This window comes from Rhineura floridana, chromosome 2, assembly GCF_030035675.1.
Source record: "Rhineura floridana isolate rRhiFlo1 chromosome 2, rRhiFlo1.hap2, whole genome shotgun sequence".
NCBI lineage: Eukaryota > Metazoa > Chordata > Lepidosauria > Squamata > Rhineuridae > Rhineura > Rhineura floridana.
The window spans coordinates 203,108,112-203,131,856 of NC_084481.1; the positions used below are offsets into that span (position 1 = coordinate 203,108,112).

Sequence of the window (23,745 nt, forward strand, 5' to 3'; positions counted from 1 at the left end):
ATTTCAGCCCAATTTTCTAGTCTATCCAGGTCCCTTTGGATTTTATTCCTGTCTTCCATTGTGTTAGCTATCCCTCCCAGTTTCGTATCATCCACAAACTTCATAAGGCTTCCCTCCACCCCATCATCTAAGTCATTGATAAAAATGTTGAAGAGTATTGGCCCCAGGACAGAACCCTGTGGCACTCCACTCGAGACCTCCTTCCAGTCCGAAGCAGAGCCACCGACGACCACTCTTTGAGTACGGTTTTCCAACCAGTTGTGAATCCACCTGACAGTATTTCCATGTAGTCCACATTTGACTAGTTTGCTAATCAAAAGGTCATCTTGACATCATTTTGACATCTAAGGCATGTATTTTTAAGACGCACCCTATTTTGAAATTTTAGGTTGTTTTTATATTGTTTTTAATGTCATATTTTAAAATTGTTGTAACCTGCCCTGGGACCTTTGAGTGAAGGGAAGGAAATAAATGGTAATAATAAATACATCATTTGCCTCTGGCCCTGGATTCTTGTTTGCTTGATCCATTATCTGAACTCCCAACTCCAGCCCATGAGTACCAGAATTGGACTCCATCTGCAGCCTGTCTTGGGACTTGGCGAAGGCCTGACACCCATGTACAGCAACCATTTGCAAACACAGCTCCTCAGTCAGTTGAGGTTATGACAGTGGAAGTCTGCATTCAAGCACTTATTGCCCTTAGGTGGATGATGTTACAGTCACATTTGCAGAAATCCCCCACCCACAAATTCTGCAAAGTAGTTCTATTTCCCAGTATCATTAGTGTAGCATTTAACAGGGTAAGTCTCTCCACTTCCCCCAGGTATTATTATTATTATTTATTATATTTGTATACCGCCCCATAGCTGAAGCTCTCTGGGCGGTTTACAACAATTAAAAACATTAAAAACAAATACACAAATTTAAAAACACATTTTTTAAAAAACAGTTTTAAAACACATGCTAAAATGCCTGGGAGAAGAGGAAAGTCTTGACCTGTGCCGAAAAGATAACAGTGTTGGCGTCAGGCGCACCTCGTGAGAGAGATCATTCCATAATTTGGGGACCACCACTGAGAAGGCCCTCTCTCTTGTTGCCAGCCTCCCAGCTTCCCTCACAGTAGGCACCCGGAGGAGCGCCTTGGATGTTGAGCATAGTGTATGGGTGGGTTCGTGTTGGGAGAGGTGTTCCATCACGTATTGTGGTCCCAATTTACTTAATCAAATGTCTTACCTGCCACAAAATCGCCAAAGCCAACTGTGGTCAGAGTGACAACCACAAAGTAAAAGGAGTCCAAGGCTGACCACTCTTCAATATATTTGAAACAGACGGCAGGAATAGTGACAAAGACGACACAACCGGCCAGGATGAAGAGGATTGTGGAGATCACCCGGATCTTTGTTTGACTCACTTGCTTCTTCTGCAAAGGAAAATGATATGGAATAAACTTAATTGTGATTGATAACACACTGTTTCCTGAAACCGAAAGAAAATGAATTGTTGCTTGGAAACATCAAATGCTCAACCACCAGTCTATTTAATGGAAATGCAATCCAGGTTTGGGTCTCTTGCTGATGTATTCAAGGTGGGCAGACCATAGGGTTGCATTTAGCTAAGTCCTACTCAGGGTAAGCCCATTGAATAAACATTAGTCGGATCTATTAACTTCAATGGGTCCACCCTGAGTAGGACTAGCACCGAATACTATCCATAGATTTTGTTTGATCTTTTTGAAGCCAGAAAAACTCATTCTGGAAGAAGACTGACTGTTTTCTATTGCAGGCCAGCTTATGGTGTTGTAGATTCTGCAACCCAGTGGAATGTGGTTGTGTGTGTGTGTGTTTCAGAAAAGTGTTTTGTGAGCCTCTTAAACCCTTTATTGGCTAGACAGCAGGGTAACATCTTTCAAAATAAATGCAAATAAACTATTTTTAACTGTGTGTTACAAGCACAGAGCCAACCTGTTAAGATAGAAGAGTGGAAAGCTCTGGCCAGAGAAGTTATAGTGTAAGATGCCCTTAGTCTGGGCCAAAGTTCTCTTTCTTTCAGGACTGCTTACTATAACTGGGATTATGACACTATTTGACAATACTATAACTAGGATTTCTGGGACAAAATTTTCACTAATGTGTCCCCTACTCCTACTGCTATGATACTCCTATCTGTGGAATGCTTTCCCCATGAAGGCTTGCTTGGCACCAACCTTGAAGTCATTATGGCACCACACAAAGGCCTTTTTATTTCCCCTGGCATTTTAGTACCCACTGTACGTTGGTTGATTAGGATTATCTGTTCTGCTGAATTCTATGGTTTGTTTTTAGTCCTTGTTTCTGCTGTTTTAGTTTATCTTGTAGAAGTTTGTATATTTATTGTTTGCTTGATTTCTGTATGCTGCACTAGGAGTTTTTACTGAAGGATGACACAGAAAAATCCTAAATAAATAAATTACAGGATGGCCAGGCCGGAGTCAATGCACTGATGGTGTGTGTATGTACACACACACACACACACACACACACACACACACACACACACACACACACACTTCTACATTAGCTCTAGGCAGGTTATACTGAACTACTATAGAGTGGAAGGAAATATTACATTATACCCAATGTTAATGGAGAGATTTAGCATATATTCTCAATTTTCTCATTGAAATCAGTGGGACATCAAGATGCCTAACATTGGCTGGACTGCGGCCTGGCTCTCACTGAGGTGATAAAACAGTGCCTTGGAAATACCACTTGACTCCACAGGTGATGGATCACATAATGCATCATGATGCTCCAAAGAAATATCCTACACACAGAAAATTATCGTGTGAGGTAGAGCACTCAGCTAGACTCCTTTTCACTGATATTTTATTTTCTATGTAAAGGTATTGGGGGAGGGGGGTTGAAGGAACATTCAGCCAGGTGAGCTGATTTTCTAATGATTTGCCACAGGTTATGGTCTGAAGGCATGTGAGGCCATCGCCTTGCTGAACCTAAGCAGGTCTCAGTCTGGTCAGTGCCTGGATGGGAACTCCATGCACTGCCTTGAATTCCACAGAAGAAAGGCAGGGTATAAATGAAATGTGAAACAAAAAAACATACCACCTCAATGAGAATTATGCCAGTCCCCCTCACGTTTTCAGATTAATTTTTCAAACCAGGAATATGCTTCTATGCTGAGCCGTGATCTCATTTCAGATTAGAGGACCAAGAAAGGAAATAAGGTTGCAGAAAACTCTCTCTACCACATTCTCTATGGAAATGCCAGCTGTGAGTTGGACAGTTATCAATCCTACCAGCCAACAGACATCCCCATTGCTCCGGACTGAATAAGCTGAAACTGCATTTCCTTGGTTCTGAAAAAGGTCACCTGAATGTGAAACGTCACAGTAAATAGCCTGGCAGCAGGAGGGGAAAAATAATAATCCCATAGGTCTCAGCAACACAATTTTGCTTCTAACACTTCAAGTTATTATTCCCTCTGTAATTTTCCTGATCATACATCTACTCTGTCTCTAGCTTCAAAGAAATCATAGCAAATGAACAGGAGAAATACAACACAACAAAAAAAAAGCTGCCCATCAAATCCATGGCACAAGATACATCAGTATCTACAGTCCTCTTCAGGCTTTCCTTTAAAGTGTTAATTAACAAATGGGGGGCAGCGGGGACAAGTGCAATAATTCCACAAAATCCCCTGTCACCATTTCAGTTGTCTTTCCATTTGTGAAAGGAGGCTGCAAATCAGGCAAATCCCCAAACAAGAACCACAGCAGGCCGCTTTGGGGCTTCTCCAAGCCAAGTGGGATATTTCCAAAGCACCCCAAACCAAAGTGGTGGCCTCTGAAGTGATTTGGGGAAATTCACATTTTTTAAAAATGTGCCGACTGCAAAAATTGAAACATTCCTCCCCAAGCTTGCCATATAAGAAAAATGTCAGGGTGGGGAGAGGGAGATAGCTTCTAATCAGAGGGAATTGTTTTACCAGGGCCCTCCAATCTAACGCTTTCGGGAAGGGATTCTGAGGTAATGTATTCACTAGTTCTGTGCTACGCCCCAGGACTGCTAGTGCTGCTTGGTTGGAAAATGCTGGTCATTCCTGTCCTTCTATCTCTGTGCCACATGCCCACATATCCACTTCTGTTGAATCAGTTTCGCATTCAGTTTTAGTGCTAACTGAGCAGAAACCTGAAGCTGTTTTTGCATTCATCATAACACCCTAGTCCCTGTGCTTCAACTTAATTTCCTTGGGGCAGCTCTACAATGTATACAATTTCCATAATGTATGCCATTTGTTTCCCACAAAACCACTGGGTGAGGAGAGGGAAGGAGTGGATCCTTTTTAATTCTCCACCACCCCCAGTCAACTTTAAAGGCTCCAAGCACAAACTCCCCAGACCTATTTATCTGTAATTTGGCAGGTATATTATCTAAATGCACCTCTCTCATGTATGCTATTTTCATATAAATTGCCCATAAAACAATAGGAGAGATGACGTGAAATGTTTTTAACGATCCCAAAACTGTAAAGACTTCCCTTGTGGGAAACTCACTGTAGCTATCCTTCTGAAATTTGGTAGTAATATTCCCCTCAGGAAAAAAAAACTAAAATGGTTACAAATCCACTTCACCCACTACTGCCTAAAAAAGCAATAGATGGTTCTTTTAAAAATACATATCAACTTTTAAAGGTGTCCATTAAAAAACTCCTGGGCTTAATTGTCTGCAATTTGGCAGATGTTATTCATGCAGGAGGGGGTACTATCCCTGAAACTTTCATCTACTTCTGTTAAAAGGAAAACAAATTACAGCCTTTTAAAAAATCCCTATAATAGTAAAATGGAGAAAGCATCCTTTCCAAATTGGGATTCAGACCTGAACTGGACAGCTTCCACAGCACTTCAGGCCAAACTGCACTGAAGCACCAAGTCAGGGTCCAAATCTTATGGTTGAGGCACATCCCTAGTTTCATGCGCATTTTAGGACCTTAATTATGTGGGCTCCGAAAATGTCCAGGGAGCCTCAATGGACAGAAAAGTCTCCCTGCTTCAACTGTCACCTTGCATGAGATGGAAGGTGACTGAAATGGCAAAGGGGAGAGGCAGTGGTAGCATGATCATTCCCATTGCCCTTCCTCAAGTGTAACACTTTAAAATAACACCTGAAGAGCACTTATAGCTGCATATAAAACATCTGAGCATCTGGTCCTGGTCCTCATTTTTTCAAGTGAAATGTTACATTGCATTTTATATAACAACTCTGGACACAAAAAACTGAACATGGTTTGTTCTGAACCTCTGTTCATTTCAATGTCTTGTGCAGGGATCTTGTGTGATTAATGGAGTTTGATGTGAATCTGATAGGTGGTAGATGCCCATTTGACCTCCAATCACCAGTGAATGCTATGTAGATCCCACTCTGGGTGTTAATGCTAAAACAGCCCAGTACTGAATGATACTCTAACGCAATACAATTGCCATCCATCATCTGGCAAGCCTCTTACAATCAGGCCACACAGCCCAGCAGCTGAGAACAACAGGATTTGAGGACACTGCAGCTGCTGTTGCTTTTACTGCTATCAGCAGCAGAGCTATATAGCAGAGCCTCATCCCACGCGGCGAGTCCAGGACGCCAAGAGTTTGCAGTGTGTGCAGTAAAGGTGAACAGGATGGAAAGAGAGAGAGGAGAGGCCTTAAACACCTCCAGGCAACTACATCTGCCCCCATATCCTCCTGCTAGCCTTTTACCTGCCTGCAGTTTTATTTATTTATTTATTTATTATTTAATTTGTATCCCGCCCTTCTTCCCAGCAGGAGCCCAGGGCGGCAAACAATGCGATAAAAAGACATTAAAACACCATAAAAACAGATCTTAAAATACATTAAAACTAAACAGCGTTAAAAACATTTTTAAAAAAGCAACTTGAAAAACATATTAAGCAATTCTAACACAGGCGCAGACTGGGATAGGTCTCAACTTAAAAGGCTTGTTAAAAGAGGAAAGTCTTCAAAAGGCGCCGAAAAGATAGCAGAGATGGCGCCTGCCTAATATTCAAAGGGAGGGAATTCCACAGGGTAGGTGCTGCCACACTAAAGGTCCGTTTCCTATATTGTGCACAACGAACCTCCTGATAAGATGGTATCTGCAGGAGCCCCTCACCTGCAGAGCGCAGTGATTGACTGGGCATATAAGGGGTAAGATGGTCTTTCGGGTATCCTGGTCCCAAACCTTGAACTTGGCCTGGTAGCAAATGGGCAGCCAGTGCAGTTCTTTCAGTAGTGGACTGACATGTTGGCAATACCCTGCCCCAGTGAGCAGTCTCGCCACCACATTTTGCACCAGCTGCAGCTTCCGGACCAACCTCAAGGGCAGTCCCACATAGAGCATATTACAGTAATCCAGCCTGGAGGTTACCAGTTGCTTTCCATCATCTGGCAAGACTCTTGGCATCAGGCCACACAGCCCAGCAGCTGAGAACAGGATTTGAAGACTGTTATCAGCAGCAGAGCTATATAGCAGAGCCTTGTCCCATGCAGTGGGCCTCTAGGATCATCCCTTTGGGGTTGGAATGAGAGTGAGGGTACCACCCCATTTTTGTTTCCTGTTTTGTTTTGCTTTTTCTCCCACCTGTGGATATTTTATTCTTTTTATTGTATGTAACATGCAACTGGGGTGTGTGAGAGACTGAACTGCATGATACATAATTGGTCTTTTGCTTTTTGGGGTGCCCAATGTGAGAGACTGGCACATCCCAGAGAGTTCATAACCCCTGGGTGGGAGACAGGGGTAGAGAAATCATTCTGTTTGCCCCATGTGAGGGATGGGGTGGAATGCCTGCTTATTTGTTTTGTTCCTTTTGTTGGAGGGTGGGTATATTTAGGGTGGACCGTATTGTGGTCTAATCATGTAGTGATGTCTGCATAGCCTCGTATATTTATTTATTTTTTAAAAAAAATTCTAGCAGAGTGTTTCTAAATATATGATGTGTCTTGGAGGGAGGGGACTGTTGTGCAATCTATCTCAGTGATTGAGGGCAGGGGTAAGCATAGTAGTAGGAGACGTCGGAGGGGTGATGCTAGGTGCTTGTGCCTGATATCCCTCTCTGGGGTCTCCCCTACACTTGATACTAATGGATGCTCTACCACTGACCCCAGCAGTCTGGTTTTTCTACTGTTGAACTCCAGGTCGGTCCGTAATAAAACCATGCTGATCCACGATCTGATCATGGATGAATGGGCCAACCTGGCATGTAACATTGAGACCTGGATGGGGGACTGGGCGGCCCAGATCTGACTCAGATCTGCCCACCTGGGTACACGTTCCGACATCAGCCCAGACTTGAGGGGCAGGGGGAAGGTATTGCTGTAGTCCATAGGGGTTCACTGTCTATCATTGGGAAACTTCTCTCTCTTGGAGCAGGGCTGGAGGGCCTGCATCTGATGTTGGGGCAAAGAAACAGATTAGGGATGTTGTTGGTGTACTGCCCACCCTGCTGCTTAACAGCCTCCCTGACTGATCAGGAGTAGTGTTGGAAGAACCCAGAACAGTGGTCTACGGTGACTTCAACATCCATGCTGAGGCTGCCTCAGGTCCAGCTTGGGAGTTTATGGCCTCCATGGCAACTATGCGCCTGTCTCAAATGGTCATTGGTCGAACACATAGAGCAGGGCATATGCTCAATCTAGTCTTTGCTCCATTTGGGGAGCGTGGTGGTCTGGAAATTGGTGGGATGTCTATCACTCCATTGTCATGATCAAACCACTTCCTGGTTTTGATCTTGCAAAAGCAATTCTCCCCTGCAGGGGTGGGGGACCAGGTGGGATGGTCCACCTCCAGAGACTGATGGAATCTGATAGATTCCTGAAAACTCTGGGGGATATTCCAGTGAACAGAGCAGGCGATCCTGTTGAGGCCCTAGTCTCAGTGTGGAATGGTGAGACTCGTAGGGCCATTGACACAATCACTCCTGAGGGCCCTCTCTGATGCCATGGAGCCTGCTTTGCTCCTTGGTATACTGAGGAGCTGCAGTCGATGCAGAACAGACTTCCTGATAAGAAGGTATCTGCAGGAGGCCCTTACCTGCAGAGCGCAGTGACTGACTGGACGTATAAGGGATAAGTCTTTCAGGTATCCTGGTCCCAAGCTGTATAGGTCTTTGTACACCAAAACTAGAACCTTGAACTTGGCCTGGTAGCAAATGGGCAGCCAGTGCAATTCTTTCAGCAGTGGGGTGACGTGTTGGTGATACCCTGGCCCAGTGAGTAGTCTCACTGCCGCATTTGGCACCAGCTGCAACTTCCGGACCAACCTCAAGGGCAGCCCTACATAGAGTGCATTACAGTAATCCAACCTGGAGGTTACCAATGCGTCAACAACAGTGGTCAGGCTATCCTGGTCCAGAAACGGCTGCAGCTGTCTTACCAGCCAAATCTGGTAAAATAGGCACTCCTAGCCACAGAGATCACCTGGACCTCTACCGACAAAGATGGATCCAGGAGCACGCCCAGACTACGGACCTGCTCTTTCAGAGGGAACTCGGGAACCACCAACCTGCAGTGCCTCCGTCTTGCTAGGATTCAGACTCAGTTTATCGGCCCTCATCCAGCCCACAACTGAGTCCAGGCAGTGGTCAAGGGCTTGCACGGACTCTCCCGATTCAGATGTTATGGAGAAATAGAGCTGGGAATCATCAGCATACTTCTGACACCTCACCCCAAATCTCCTGATGACCGCTCCCAAGGGCTTCATATAGATGTTAAACAGCATAAGGGACAATATGGTACCCTGTGGCACCCCACAGCACAACTGCCAGGGGGCCAAAAGACCCAATGCTATTCTCTGAGAGCGATTTTGGAGATAGGATTGGAACGACTGTAAAAGAGTGCCTCCAATACCCATCTCACCAAGTCGGCCCAGAAGGATTCCATGGTCAATGGTATTAAAAACTGCTGAGAGATCAAATAAGAATAACAGGGTCGCATTCCCCCTGTCCTTCTCCCGATAAAGGTCATCCATCAGGGTGACCAAGGCTGATTCAGTGCCCTAACCAGGCCTGAACCCAGACTGGGATGGGTCAAGATTATCTGTTTCATCCAAGAGTACTTGCAATTGCTGTGCCTCAACCCTCTCAATCACCTTCCCTAAAAAGGGAGTATTTGCAACCGGTCAGTAGTTGTCACAAGCCAATGGTTCCAGGGTGGGCTTTTTCAGGAGTGGTCAGATCACCGCCTCTTTCAAGGCAGCTGGAACCACTCCCTCCCGCAATGATGTGTTGACCACACCCTGGATCCACTCGGTCAAACCCCCTTGGCAAGCTTTAATAGGCCAAGAAGGGGAAGGGTTGAGAGGACACATTGCTGGCTGCATCAATGCAAGCACCCTGTCTACGTCATCAGGCCACAACAACTGAAACCGTTCCCAAGGAGTTGCAGCAGACGTTGCACTGGACACCTCATTGGGGACTACAGTAGATGTGGAGGGGGCATCAAGACTGCTATGGAGGCGAGCAACTTTACCCTCAAAGTGCCTTGCAAACAATTCAGAGTGGGCCTCCAAAGGGTCTAAAATTCCATTTCCTGGAGCTGATGTCAACAGAACCCTGACAATACGGAAAAGCTCCATTGGATGACTACCTGAGGATGCAATGGAGGCATAGAAGTGGGCCTTCTTCACTGCCCTCACCGCCACACAGTAGGCACGGTTATAATGTTTTACTCGTGCCTGATCAGCCTCACAGCATGTCTTTCGCCACTTGTGCTCTAGCCGTCGTCCAGCCTGTTTCATTGCCCTTAGCTCACTGGTGTACCAAGGGCAAACAGGGCTCCACAATGCCAGAGAGGGCGCTCAGGGGCAACCATATCAAGAGCCTGACGCGCCTCGCTGTTCCATAGCATGACAAGGGCTTCAACAGGGTACCTGCTCTATCCTCTGAGAACTCCCCAGAGGCATTCAGGAATCCAGTGGATTCCATTAGTCTCTGGGGGCGGACCATCTTAATCTGTCCACCCCCCTTGCAAGGAAGGATCGGAGCCATAAGTCTAAACTTCACCAGGAAGTGGTCTGAATATGACAATCGGGTGACATCCCCCATCTCCAGACCACCCCATCCTCCATCTGGAGCAAAAACCAAGTCAAGGGTGTGCCGTGCCCTATGTGTCGAGCCAGTGACAACTTGAGACAGCCCCATGGTCATCATGGAGGCCATGAAGTCCCGAGCCGGAACACTAGAGGCAGTCTCAGCATGAACATTGAAATCACCCAGGACTATCATTCTGGGCTCCTCCAACACCACAGCCAAGATGGCCTCCGCTGGTTCGGTCAGAGAAGCTGCAGGGCAACAGGGTGGACAGTACACCAGCAGCAATCCTAGTTTACTGTCTCCTTGGCCCGACACCAGGCACAGGCCCTCACAGCCAGCTCCAAGACAGAGTGGTTTCCTGGTGACAGAGATGGAAGTTCTGTAGACCACAGCAACTCCTCTCCCCCCCCCCCAATCCCTGCAGTCTGTGCTGGTGTTGCACCAAAGCTGTGTCGGATCAACTCCTCCCAGCTCACCCACCCAGGTCTCGGTAATGCACACCAAATCGGCACCTTCATCCACAATCAAATCATGGATGAGAGTGGTCTTATTATGTACCGATCTGGTGTTAAGCAACAACACACACAGGCCAGTGGGCACAGCAGATGAGCAATGAGGAACCCATCCATGAGAGGAGTGGCAGCAAGGAGCAAGGTGCAGATAGCCTTGCCCTCATCTTCTATGGTAAGACATTCCTGGATGAGACTGATTATCTAGATCCATCACAATCTGGATTCAGACCTGGTTTTGGAAAAGAATCAGCCTTGGTCACCCTGTGGATGACTTTTATCATGAGACACATGGGGCAGTGCAACCCTGTTACTTCTTCTCGATCTCTCAGTGGCATTTGATACCATTGACCATGGTATCCTCCTGGACCAACTCAGTGGGATAGGTACTGGAGGCACTGTATTACAGCAGTGTATTACTGTATTATAGCAAAGTCGGTTCCGCTCTTACCTTCAGGGTTCCATCCAGAGAGTAACACTGGGTGAGTGATCCTCGGCCCCCTGGCAATTGTGCTATGAGGTTCCACAGGGTACTATTCTCTCCCCAGTGCTATTCAACATCTATATGACGCCATTGGGAGAAGTCATTAGGAGTTTTGGGGCAAGGTGTCATCAATATGCTGATGACAAGCAGCTCTATTTCTCCATAACATCTGAATCAGGAGAGGCTGTGAATGCTCTGGATCGATGTCTGAATGCTGTAGTGGACTGGATGAGAGCCACTAAACTGTGCTTGAATCCTGGGAAGATGCAGGCTCTTTGGGGAGGTGGTTCTTATATCCAGGAGATAGGCAGGTTACTTGTTCTGGATGGGGTTGTGCTCCCTCTGAAGGACCAGGTCCATAGCCTTGGGGTACTCCTGGATTCATCTTTGTCACTAGAGGCCCAACTATCCTCTGTGACTAGGAGTGCCTTTTATCAGCTTTGCCTGTTTCATCACCTACGTCCATTCCTGGACTGGGATAGCCTGACCTCTGTAGTCCATGTGTTGGTAACCTTGAGGCTGGTTTACTGCAGTGTGCTCTATGTGGGGTTGCTCTTGGCCCTGGTTTGGAAGCTCCAGCTGGTGCACAATGCGGTGGCCAGATTGCTGATGGGAGGATATGGCTGACAACATGTGACAACACTTTTAAGACATCTGCACTGGCTGCCCATTTACAAAGCCCTAAACAACTTAGGTCCATGGTATCTTAGGGACTGCCTGAACCCTTATATCCCAGCTCGATCACTGAGATCCTTTGCAGGAGGGGCTCTGGTTGTCCCCCAAGTTGGCAAGGATCATTTAACATCAACACGAAATCGAGGCTTCAGTGTCATCGGCCCAGGTCTCTGAAATGCTCATAATATATATATGTATGTATTATGATTGTTGTTTTAATCATGTTGTAAACTGCTTTGATATTTTTAAGAAAATAGCGGTATACAAATATTTTTATAAATAAATAAATACTTTATGTGCAAGGATAGTGTTAGAGATAGACACTGACCCCCAAAACTATGACATCTGCTTCCCATTGACTTTACCAAATTTTAATCGAGGACCAGTAAAAGCATATGTTCACTCATTCTCTATGTGCATGCTACATTGCAGGCTCATGGGTATTCTTAAAAGGCAAAAGATCATGGCCAGTCTGCTTCTTGAGGGGACATTATTCTGGAGCCCACTCAATCAAAGGTTTAATTTTCCAAGTCTATGAGATCCACACCTATGCAGCTCTTACAACTATGAGGTGCCATCTTTATTATTCAGCCTGAATTGTGTGAGAAATTTGGACACCAGATTAAATGTCTGAAGGAACATAGTGCCCCCCTTCACGTTAAAAATACAGACGTTGGTCATAAGTGCATTTGCTCAAAAAATAAACCAAACTTTCTTTTCTCAATGTATGATTTCTTAACCAGGGGTTGGCACACTTTGGGTATGTGGAATCTAGTTTGCTTCTCACTGGCACCTTGAAATGCATGAAATGCAGCCAGATGCAAAATAGCGGCTCAGGAAGGCAGATGAGGAATTGCAAAATAAGGTGCCTCAGAGCACATGCTCAACCCAGGAAATTCATTCAGTACCAGAACTGAAGCTTGCACACAAATCTCTTTACATGCAAATCTACCCGTTTCCTACTAAGTTTTCTTGAGTTCAGCAGCCTAACTCAGGAGGGGAAGCTTTTTGTTAAAACCTTGTGAGTGGGAAGCCCTGGCTAATCTACTGCAAATCACTTACCAATAGAACAACCTTCTGCCTGCCCCTCTTCTAAACAGTCCCCAAAAATCAGTTCTACATTTTGGAGGCAAGTCACTGTCTGCACAACCAACCTGATAAAAACATGAATAATAAAAAATGCAAAAAGGAGTCTCAGCTTGACAAGGAGCTTATTTCTGACAGGTATGCAACTGCTCAAGATTTATTTTGCCCCCTGCTGAGTGCTGTTGTTTCTGCTCACCTAAAGAAATGCATAATGCAGCATATGCATTAAAATATGAAGTAAATGTTATTCCATAAAATTGATCATGCTTTCAAAGTACTATGGAATACAGTTGCCAAATCCAAATATTTATGATTGATGGTTTGCATTCTCTACAAAAGTAACCTCTCAGCCCCTTTTTGTTTTTCTCCTAGAGACTCCAACACAGTATGGGATGCAAAAATCTTCTAGGGTAATGGACTGCAGCTTTTCATTTCGGTTTCTGGCACAAACAACATCAAGTGAGTCATAGACTAAATGAAACAATTACAGCATTCCAATTATTGCGCACATATATACATGCTAAAAATGGGCAGTCTCCTGCAGTTCTATATTTAGAAAAGAATAGAATACTGTAACTGCAAGACTGTATCTGTCTTGTGTTTTATAACTCTTTTTTTCACATCAAGTGAAAATCACTCAGTGCCAAACCAATAATACACACAAATACATGTTTTAAATTCCTGATGGCTGCTTCATTTAAGGAAAAGCAGCTTTGGAAAGTGGTGATTTAGAGTAGAGAACCAGCAGTGAAATGTGTGTATTGATCTTGATAAAAAACAAGCATGGTGCAAAATATAAATGAAGTCTTTCTCACTTCACATGCAATAATGTTAGCCATTTTTTTTAAAAAAAAAAATCTGGTTCTACTAGTATGCTTTTTCAGCATTCTATTGTTTCTACTCACCATTGTGATTTGTGCAAAATACAGGCAATGAAAAGGGGAATAATGATCATTGGTCCAGCTTAGACTATGATTTTGATAGCAAGTTCCTCTGTAGTCTGGAAAACATGAATTGGTCTTTACTTCTAACCTGAGAGGTAGCTTCCATTTCAAGCTGTTATTTTCACACAGAGCAGCCCAGATAACACAAGCAGTGCAGTAAACTCATAGGCATGCTTTCAGCACTTGGTTGTTTCTCAGCTCTGTGCGATGGGAATAATTGGTTTGGACTCATAGGGCCACTGCAGTGAGTGCACTGGGACTTAAAGTGGCGCGTGTAAACATCAAAGATAGTAGGGAGCCATGCAGTTAAATCCCCACGTCACACTGATTTTTTTTTTAAAAAAGCCACCTGTATGTCTTTGAAACAGCACCTCCCTACCTTTTTAAAGCTATGGTAGTCAATTCTTAAGAGCTGGAAACACAACAGCTTGCAACTTGTTCCGGCTATAGTTAATATTTTAGAAGAGCAAGCACAAAAAACTGCAGTCAAAGACATGTCCATGTTGCTAAAAATTAGTTAACCCTCAATCAGCAGGTTGTGGTTCTGACTGGCCACACTCCATACCATCACTGATTGCCAGCAGCCCGAATTCCTGACTGAAAACTGTATGTGTAATTTTACAGTTCCCAGATTTCCTGCCTCTTTTTTTGTCCTTATGTGCACTCCGTGATGTACATTAGCACTGTTTCCTTTTTTACAGAATATTAATCCACAATTTGAAATTGATTTGAAATTGGTTTAATATCCTGCCTTGTTCCAAAGCTGGTAACCATAGTTTCCCAGTTTGGATGAAACAGGAAACCATGGTTAATTAGATGCTTAATGACTTAACTGCAGTTCATGCACAGGGCTGCATGTGTGGGCAAAAGGCTTAAGGGTATCTTGGTTCAACAAGTGTGATTCATTCCTGTTTGGATGAAACAGGAAACCTATGGTTAATTAGAGGGTCACACAAAGGAAGTAGTGAAGGGTTTCCATGTTTGTTTGTGCAAACGTTTTGTGTACATCTTAGCTTAATAAACCGAAATATGATCATCAGAACCATCTTTCTGTCTCCGACCTGTACCTATCCTTTGAAATCTGAACTGATCATTTTGGTAAACAAAACTCAGGCAATTAAGAGGGAATTAACACACTCATACAGGGCAGTCAAACAAAGCACTGCTTTGAGGGCTATTTATACTCACCACATAGTAATGTCAAAATTAGCTTTACTTTGATTTTGGCCTGTAGCCAGGTTTTCTGTCAACAACAACAGTAACAAACAAAAAACCTCTGAACATTTTAACACATGAGGATTAAAGCAGCATTTGTTTCAGTTAGTTTGTAATAACACATAAAGCCTATGTCAGACAGAATTCTCATTTAAAAATACAAATACCTCTCTTCCACTTTATATTCCAGATTAACATTCCCATAAATGGAACAAAAGAGACTCAAAGATCATTTAAACTTCGTACATCAAAATGCTTGCAGTCAACAACATGAGAGCAGAATATGGCTGCATTTGCACCATACATTTATTCCACTATTATACCATTTTAAACAGTCATGGCTTCACCCAAAGAATCCTGAGAAGTGTACTTTGGAAGGATGCTGAGAGTTGTTAGGAGACTTGTTCTCCTCACACAGCTATAACTGTCAGATTGGTTCAACCATCAACCTCTCTTCGCAGGAAGCTCTTAAGAACTGTAGCTCTATGAGGGGAATAAGGGTCTCCTAACAACTCTCAGTAGGCTGGTGGTATAGCACAGTGGGGAGGACAGCCTGGCTGGGAGTCCAGAGTCTGTGAGTTCAAATCCCCGCTCAAGTCTCCTGGGTGTCAAGGGCCAGCTAAAGATCACCCCACAGTGAGTGGCTCAGGGGTTACGTGCCCTGCCACCTGTGCAGCCATGGGCAAGCTGCATAGTCCCAAGGAGCCCAGTTGCCCCCCAACTGGCAGCTGCAGACAAGGAAAGGGCTGGCTTGTTCAGCAGTGGCAAGCTGAGCAGGCCCTAGCCAGCTGGAGAGGACTAGCCTCAGAGGGAGGCAATGGTAAACCCCCTCTGAATACAGCTTACCATGAAAACCCTATTTGTAGGGTCGTCATAAGTCGGGATCGAATTGAAGGCAGTCCATTTCCATTTTCAACAACTCTCAGCACCCTCCACAGACTACACTTCACAGGATTCTTTGGGTGAAGTCATTACTGTTTAAAGTGGAATAACAGTGGAAAAAATATATGCTGTGAATGTGGTCTAAATCTGAACATCACCTGGTCATCAGAGGTTAAATTATTCTTTAAATTGTACTGAAAACTGCAAGCAAGAACTTTCTAAGGTGTTCACAAAATGTAGTGTAACCAAATTTAGCCATTTTAGGCATGCACAGGTCATGTCAGGCAGCTAAACTGGACTTGTAGTCTTATTCCTTGTGGGTGAAATTACCCTTCTTTTTCAGATATGCTCCAGAGTATCACACAGAAGACGGTAAGAGAAGAACAGTTAACAGCAGTGTTACTGCAGTGAGCAACCAACTGGCTCAAAAAAGAAATTGGTTGGGAAAAGTTCCAAATTGTGGCGCACATCCCATAGGCTTTCCAGACACACAAACACAGAGAAAGAACATCTCTTCCCACACGCACGCATCACCTCCTAGCACAGTTAGAACAAGGTTTGTGTCACTGCATAGTAATGGAAAAAGTTATAGTACATGTAAACTAGAATGCATTTTTATATTGTTGCGGGGTGTGTGTGTGTGTGAGAGAGAGAGAGAGAGAGAGACAGACAGACAGACTTTGTGCATGAGATGTGTAGCTGAGGATACTAGAATGAATGGAAGAAAAACTCTTTAGCACACAAATTTCCCTTTGGGTCAACAGAAAACATTGGAAAGAAAAGACTATAAGCCACCAGTAGCATGAAAGCAATTTCTACATACTCAGAGCTTTTAGTTAGGGGAGAATCTTCAAGTCTCAGTCAAGATCAGCTTCATGGAACCTACAGCTTTGCTCGCCTCATGGGTCCTCTATCACAAACCAGTGTTCGGTATAGTACATCCCAGTATCTGACCTGGAGAATCACTTCAGGCATAATGAACTAGTGTCCTTGGGCCAAGGGTAGGGAACAGGGCCGTGTTACCCTGGTGGAAAACTGTTAAGGGAGCGCATTCCAGCAATGGGTGGGGACAGATCCACACACAGTCATACACCCTTAATATAGATAGAGACACACACAATCACAAATACACACAAAGCTATTTCCCACAGAAACAGACATATATTTAATCCTTGCCTTCCATTTCAACTTCTATACCCTTTTTAAACAAAGTTTGTAATTTAAAAAACTCTCCAGCACTTTTTATCTGTCCTGACTGTGCAAAAGGCAAAAAGGATCCACTTGTCCGAGCAGAAGAATGTAAATAAGGCCAATTCACAGCTGAACTGCAAGACCTGCCATACAACTATTTAAAGTCCTAAAATTCAGAATGTAGTTCCATGACCCAAACTGCACATATGCAGTTCCAAAATACATAGAGTCCTTTTCGTATATTTCAACGAACACAAGTCATCTTCTGGGACAGTTCCCCCTCTGTGTTGATATTTTCACAGCAGATCTTGCAGAGGAAAGAGATGCAATGACACACTTTATAGAACACTGAAGGCCATTTCCCTCTCAGCTGCTCCAGCTGAACCAGTGATGGTCAGAAGGAAACCCAGAGGGCCAGATGATATCTGGCTGCCACATTAAGTCTGGGGGTTCCTGCCCTGCCCTTATGCCCTTGCAGTCTCAGGGAGTGTCATGTAGAGAATAGGCAGTAACAAGAGAGAGAGAGAGAGAGAGAGAGAGAAAATCCTGCCTCAACTTCACTTGACTTTCCGATTCATACAAACTCAAAAAGGTGAAGTGCTTAAACTATTCCCTGTTCCTGCTTCAGACAGTATGTTAATGGGTTGCATGACTAAATACTCCTCCAAATAAAAATCTCCCTGAACACAGAAACCAGGACTCAGAAAGAATTCTAGCCTAGCCTTTGCCCCTTACAATGCTGTTGCTATTTTGCATGTACAGGGAATATTTTTTCATGGTGAAGCACCTGCTGTCCAAATGGGTACAGGCAAGGAATATTTTTACAACCTCATCTGCTGTTTATGTGAACTAGGTCTATATCAATACATTAAAACACACATACACATACAGAGTTTAGGAAAACAACGTAACAAAGCTATTTTCCTTTTCTTTTTCTTCTTTTTTCTTTCTATATGTAAATTTCTTAGAAAAATGTCCTAACAGAAAATATGATTAATATTAATTTGCAGATGGTTCCGGAGACAGCCCTATGGCATTTGCGAGATATTCCAAAGGAAGAAGTAGGAAGTGAACTCATCTGTAGATCTCAAAGTATTGTTGTTTTTAAAAGCATTTATAAATTATCTATAGAGATAGCTGGGCAGACTGAAAAGCAGACTGCCTTGGATTTTGGCAGAGATATCTGGAAGAGGTGGACCCTGGCAGCATACTGAGGTGCTGATATCCTGTGGTCACAGATATTTTGTGAACCCTGAAAGTCAAACTTGGGTTGCATAAGAAAGATCATGCAAACTAAAGTAGTGATCACTCCTCACTAGGGATGAGCTAGAATTCTGCCCTATTTGGATTTAGTACCAAATTTCCCATTAATTTGCTTATTCTCAGTTGCTGAGAATTGGATTTTAATATAGTGAATTTCTGCTGCTATTTTTGAAAACAGACTTTTTTTAAAAAAAAAATCTGCCTCGAAAACCACGAATTATATCCTAGACAATTGAACAAACCATGGCTTGTTTCTCCAAAGTTTTGTTTCTTTCCCACTTGCTCTTGCCTCATGCCTTTGTAGCTTGGTGAGCTTCTGGGGTGGGGTGGCCAAACAACCCATCAGGGAAGGGTGCTGGGTTTTCATGTAAAGCCAAGCCATAGTTAAAGTAAACCATGGTTTGTAAGCCAACAACAATTAATTTTTTAATAAGGGGAATGATAGTATGTCATTGTTTGGGTCTTATATTTCTATCAAGAATGAATCTGTGCATGATTTTCCCTCCTTGCTTAGATTCACTATATTCAGTGCTCTACTTATATACTCACATATATGCATACATACATACCACAAGTATTAGACCTTTATATAGCTTTTACACCAAGGGATCTATTTTATAAGGGTTTTCTATCCAGTAATTTTCACAAGGCCACCAGCTCTCAGATATGACCACAATAGCTATATTCTTCCTAGTTTCAAGCACACCATAGAATAGTAGAGTTGGAAGGGGCCTACAAGGTTATCGAGTCCAACCCCCTGCTCAATGCAGGAATCCAAATCAAAGCATTCCCGACAGATGGCTGTCCAGCTGCCTCTTGAATGCCTCCAGTGTCGGAGAGCCCACTACCTCTCTAGGTAATTGGTTCCATTGTCTAACCATTGTATGGCTCTAACACAGAGCCATTCTATGGCTCTAACAGTTAGGAAGTTTTTCCTGATGTCCAGTTGAAATCTGGCTTCCTGCAACTTGAGCCCATTATTCTGTGTCCTGCACTCTGGGACAATCAAGAAGAGATCCCGGCCCTCCTCTATGTGACAACCTTTCATGTACTTGAAGAGTGCTATCATATCTCCCCTCAGTCTTCTCTTCTCCAGGCGAAACATGCCCAGTTCTTTCAGTCTCTCCTCATAGGGCTTTGTTTCCAGTCCCCTGATCATCTTTGTTGCCCTCCTCTGAACCCATTCCAGTTTGTCTGCATCTTTCTTGAAGTGCGGAGACCAGAACTGGATGTAGTATTCAAGATGAGGCCTAACCAGTGCTGAATAGAGGAGAACTAGTACTTCACGCGATTTGGAAACTATACTTCTGTTAATGCAGCCTAATATAGCATTTGCCTTTTTTGCAGCCACATCACACTGTTGGCTCATATTCACCTTGTGATCAACGACAATTCCAAGATCCTTCTCACATGTCGTACTACTGAGCCAAGTATCCCCCATCTTATAACTGTGCATTTGGTTTCTTTTTCCTAAGTGTAGAACTTTGCATTTATCCCTGTTGAATTTCATTCTGTTGTTTTCAGCCCAATGCTCCAGCCTATCAAGGTCCCTTTGAATTTTGTTTCTGTCTTCCATGGTATTACCTATGCCCCCCAATTTTGTATCATCTTCAAATTTGAGAAGCATGCTTTGTACCTCCTCATCCAAGTCGTTAATAAAAATGTTAAAGAGCACTGGGCCCAGGACTGAGCCCTGTGGTAACACACTCGTTACTTTCGCCCAGTTTGAGAAGGAACCATTGATAAGCACTCTTTGAGTATGATTCTGGAGCCAACTGTGGATCCATCTAATAGTTGTTCCATTCAGCCCACATTTAGCTTGCTAATCAGAATATCATGGGGCACTTTGTCAAAAGCTTTGCTGAAGTTGAGATATATTATGACCACAGCATTCCCACAGTCTACAAGGGAGTTTACCTGATCAAAAAATGAGATGAGATTAATTTGGCAGGATTTGTTCTTCATAAATCCATGTTGGCTCCTAGTAATCACTGCATTGCTTTCAAGGTGCTTACAGATTGACTGCTTTATAATCTGCTCCAGAATTTTTCCAGGGATTGATGTTAGGCTGACTGGTCTGTAGTTCCCCGGTTCCTCCTTCTTGCCCTTTTTGAAGATAGGGACAACACTAGCTCTCCTCCAGTCATCCAGCACTTCACCAGTCCTCCATGATTTCGCAAAGACAATAGAGAGCAGTTCTGAGAGTTCTTCAGCCAGTTCCTTCAATACTCTAGGATGCAGTTTATCGGGCCCTGCCCATTTCAACTCATTCAAAGTGATTAGGCATCCCCTGACCATTTGTCTATCAATCTCAAGGTCCAATCCTGACCCTCCTACTTCATGTTTCCTGGGAGGGTCATAGACCCTTTTTTGGGAGAAGACTGAGCCAAAGTAGGAATTGAACACTTCTGCCTTTTCTTTGTCATCTGTTATCATTTTGCCATCCTCATTGAGTAGCTGTGCCACCATTTCTTTTCTCTGTCTTTTACTATGGACATACCTGAAGAAAGCTTTTTTGTTGCTTTCAGCATCCCTCGCTAGCCTCAGCTCATTCTCAGCTTTAGCCTTCCTGACCCCATCCCTGCAATTCTGTGATACCTGCCTGTACTCTTCCTTTGTGGCCTGGCCTTCTTTCCACTTCCTGTATGTGTCCTTTTTTGTTTTCAGGTCATGTCTAAGCTTTTTGTGAAGCCACATTGGCTGCTTCTGCTGTTTCCCCCCTTTTTTCCTTGTTGGAATTGCTTGCCATTGCACTTTTAGAATTTCCTTTTTTAGAAACTCCCACCCATCTTCGACTTCTTTTCTCATTAGGGTGGCTTGCCATGGACCAATTCATCCATCTCCATTATCACTCCTATGTACACCCACAGAGGTATAAATAACACATTTTCCCACACTTTGAAGGCATATTTATGAAGTAAGAGATAATTCTAATATCACAGTGCCTTACCATGCAAAATCTTCCAGGAGTGTCTATGCCCTGCCATTAGGGTTCAAGACTAAAAACAGATTAAGCCATTTCAATCTTACTCGAAAAACCTTTTCCACTCGTGCGATGCCCTTCCCAAAGATGGTTCCGAGCTGGTCGCCAATGCCGGCAAGCAGAAAGCCAAAGAGTGGAATCCCAAAGATAGCATACAAAATACAGAAAATCTTTCCACCTTCTGTGCTTGGAGCAATGTTTCCATACCCTGTAGAGAGAGCAAAAACAAAACAAAACATCATGATCATTATCTGAAGATTTATTGAGGAAAGGAAGGAAGGACAGATGCTGAACAACAAGGAAGGTATACACAGAAAGAGGAAGAACTGCCTTCTTTTTTCTAATGCCCCAAACATCCTCAGGTCCACATAGAACATCTAGGGCTGCATCCAACCACATCACTGTATGCTTGGAACAACTTCTACATATGCAATGGAACTTCCTCTCCCTCTCTTCCACCCTCCTTTGCACCCCCAAATATGCTCTAGGGGATCACATTTGGGGGTGGTGTATGAAGTATATAGGAGGAAGAAACAAAGGCTGCATTCAGATGTGGGGCTGATTGTGCTATATTTCCTGATTACAGCGCTAGCGCTTCAGTCCTGGTTTCTAATGTTTCTCACACTACAGCATCTGTTGCATTATGGAACTGTGGTTGGTTGGTTTTTTCCATCAATATACCACTGTATCACGCTAAATTTCATTCACACCTGTGGTGCGGAGCAACACAATAGCGGATGTCATCAGACATGTCACCTCCACACATACACACACTCTCTTTATGTACATGCACACTTCTGTATGTTGGAATGCTGCCCCAAATTTCATTACATGAGCAGCAGTGGAGTGATCCCAAGAAAACTGTGAGAATAATAAAATGTCAAACTCCTGTGATTTTCCAGGTTAATGAGGTTACAAACTGATTTTTTCTGGAAGCAGTTACCACAGAAATGAGCACTAAATTTCCACTTGATTCCACTAGATTTCCAGAAGTGGCTTTTATGTCATGTGAAAGATCATATAAAACACAAACATTAACAGGTAAGGAAGCATTAGGAAAACAAGAAACAGAATAAAGTACTATCTGAATGCAGCCAAGCAGGAAGCTCTGTTGTGCTCGCAGAAGTAGTTCTGCATGTGCAGTGTTTCAATTGGATACATCCCATTGAGTTTTTAGCATCTCACTTGCTTTGTGGTCCTAGAAACAGAGAATAAGCATTACTATTACTACTGCATCATTGCTATTGTTTTGTATTCACCTTGCCTTAATTTATACAGCCTGGAAGGTCCAACTTCCATTATTACGTATATCAGATGACGTGTTCAACTTTATGTGAATCCCAATTTTTGTTGTGGTGGTGGTGGTTGAAACTTGATTGAGAAGCTTTTTCAAACATGTGAAACATGTACAATGTATGAAAATCAGATCAAAGGCTGAACAAATACAAAAGGAGTGGTGGATGAGTCCTGACTGACAAAGTAACACTGAGAAATGGAGATGAGTTCTTGGCAGACAAATACTGGCATCTGAGGTTGATGAGTCATGTGGAGATTATTCTAGCACATTAGCAACTCCCCACAATGGTTAATGCTATGGAAACACCACAGGGTGGACACAGTGCTGTTAACCCATAAGGTAAAAGTGAAATGATATTACACAGAAACAACCCCAGTAGTCCCCAAGTGCACACTCAACAGGGAGTTGCAGCTAACCTGGTTCTCAAACACAGGTTTATCATATTCACACTACACATTTTTAGTTGTACCCTTAAAAAAACCTCAGGTCTGCACCAAGATATTTAATGTGTGGAAAGTCCCTGAGACACGTTTGAGCAATGCTCACCTGCCTACTCCTCACCATGATGGCAGCTGATTGAAGAATATACAGAGTTCAACACAATTTTTTTACATGGACCAGTTGTGGGCAAATCTAGTGGCAATACCCAGAAATGATTTTCTGCAAACAGATATATGCAGCAGAACATTTGCACAGATAGAAGGAACCTTATTATGGTTCCTTTCCCTTCCTCATTGCACTGCACTTCCACTGAAGCCCTTTTAACAGACATTAGCACTTTGTCCAAAGTGCATTATCCCTACCTCAATGACACTGAAGTGTGTGGTAATCCAGCATTTTGTGATTGGTTTAACTGTCAACATCCTGAGATGCCCCTTTACTTAACCCACATCTAAAGAACGCTCTGGTTAAATGAACAGGAAAAGAACAATTACCCTAGAAGAGACTCCCAGGGTTTTTTCAGATGGCTGCTCCTCCACTCTATCAAAGAAGAAGTGGGACAACAGATACCTTTTGGAAGAGGTGACTTCTACCACAGGAGGGTGGTGCAACTAAGACCCCATCTGCACTATACATTTAAAGCAGCATCATACCACTTTATGCAGTCATGGTTTTTCCTAAAGCATCCTGGCAACTAGA

The 23,745-nt window shown here is 43.6% G+C and overlaps 1 protein-coding gene across 1 annotated transcript in view; it reads right to left on the bottom strand.

Annotated features, from left to right (window-relative positions):
• Positions 1-23,745, bottom strand: part of KCNK10 (potassium two pore domain channel subfamily K member 10) — a 104,328-nt gene that overhangs the window by 9,344 nt on the left and 71,239 nt on the right. Inside the window, exons 4-5 of the mRNA XM_061613240.1 lie at positions 21,356-21,516; positions 1,236-1,422 (exon numbers count right to left, since the gene is read on the bottom strand). Of these exons, the coding sequence (XP_061469224.1) occupies positions 1,236-1,422; positions 21,356-21,516 (348 nt within the window). The remainder of the gene's footprint in view (positions 1-1,235; positions 1,423-21,355; positions 21,517-23,745) is intronic.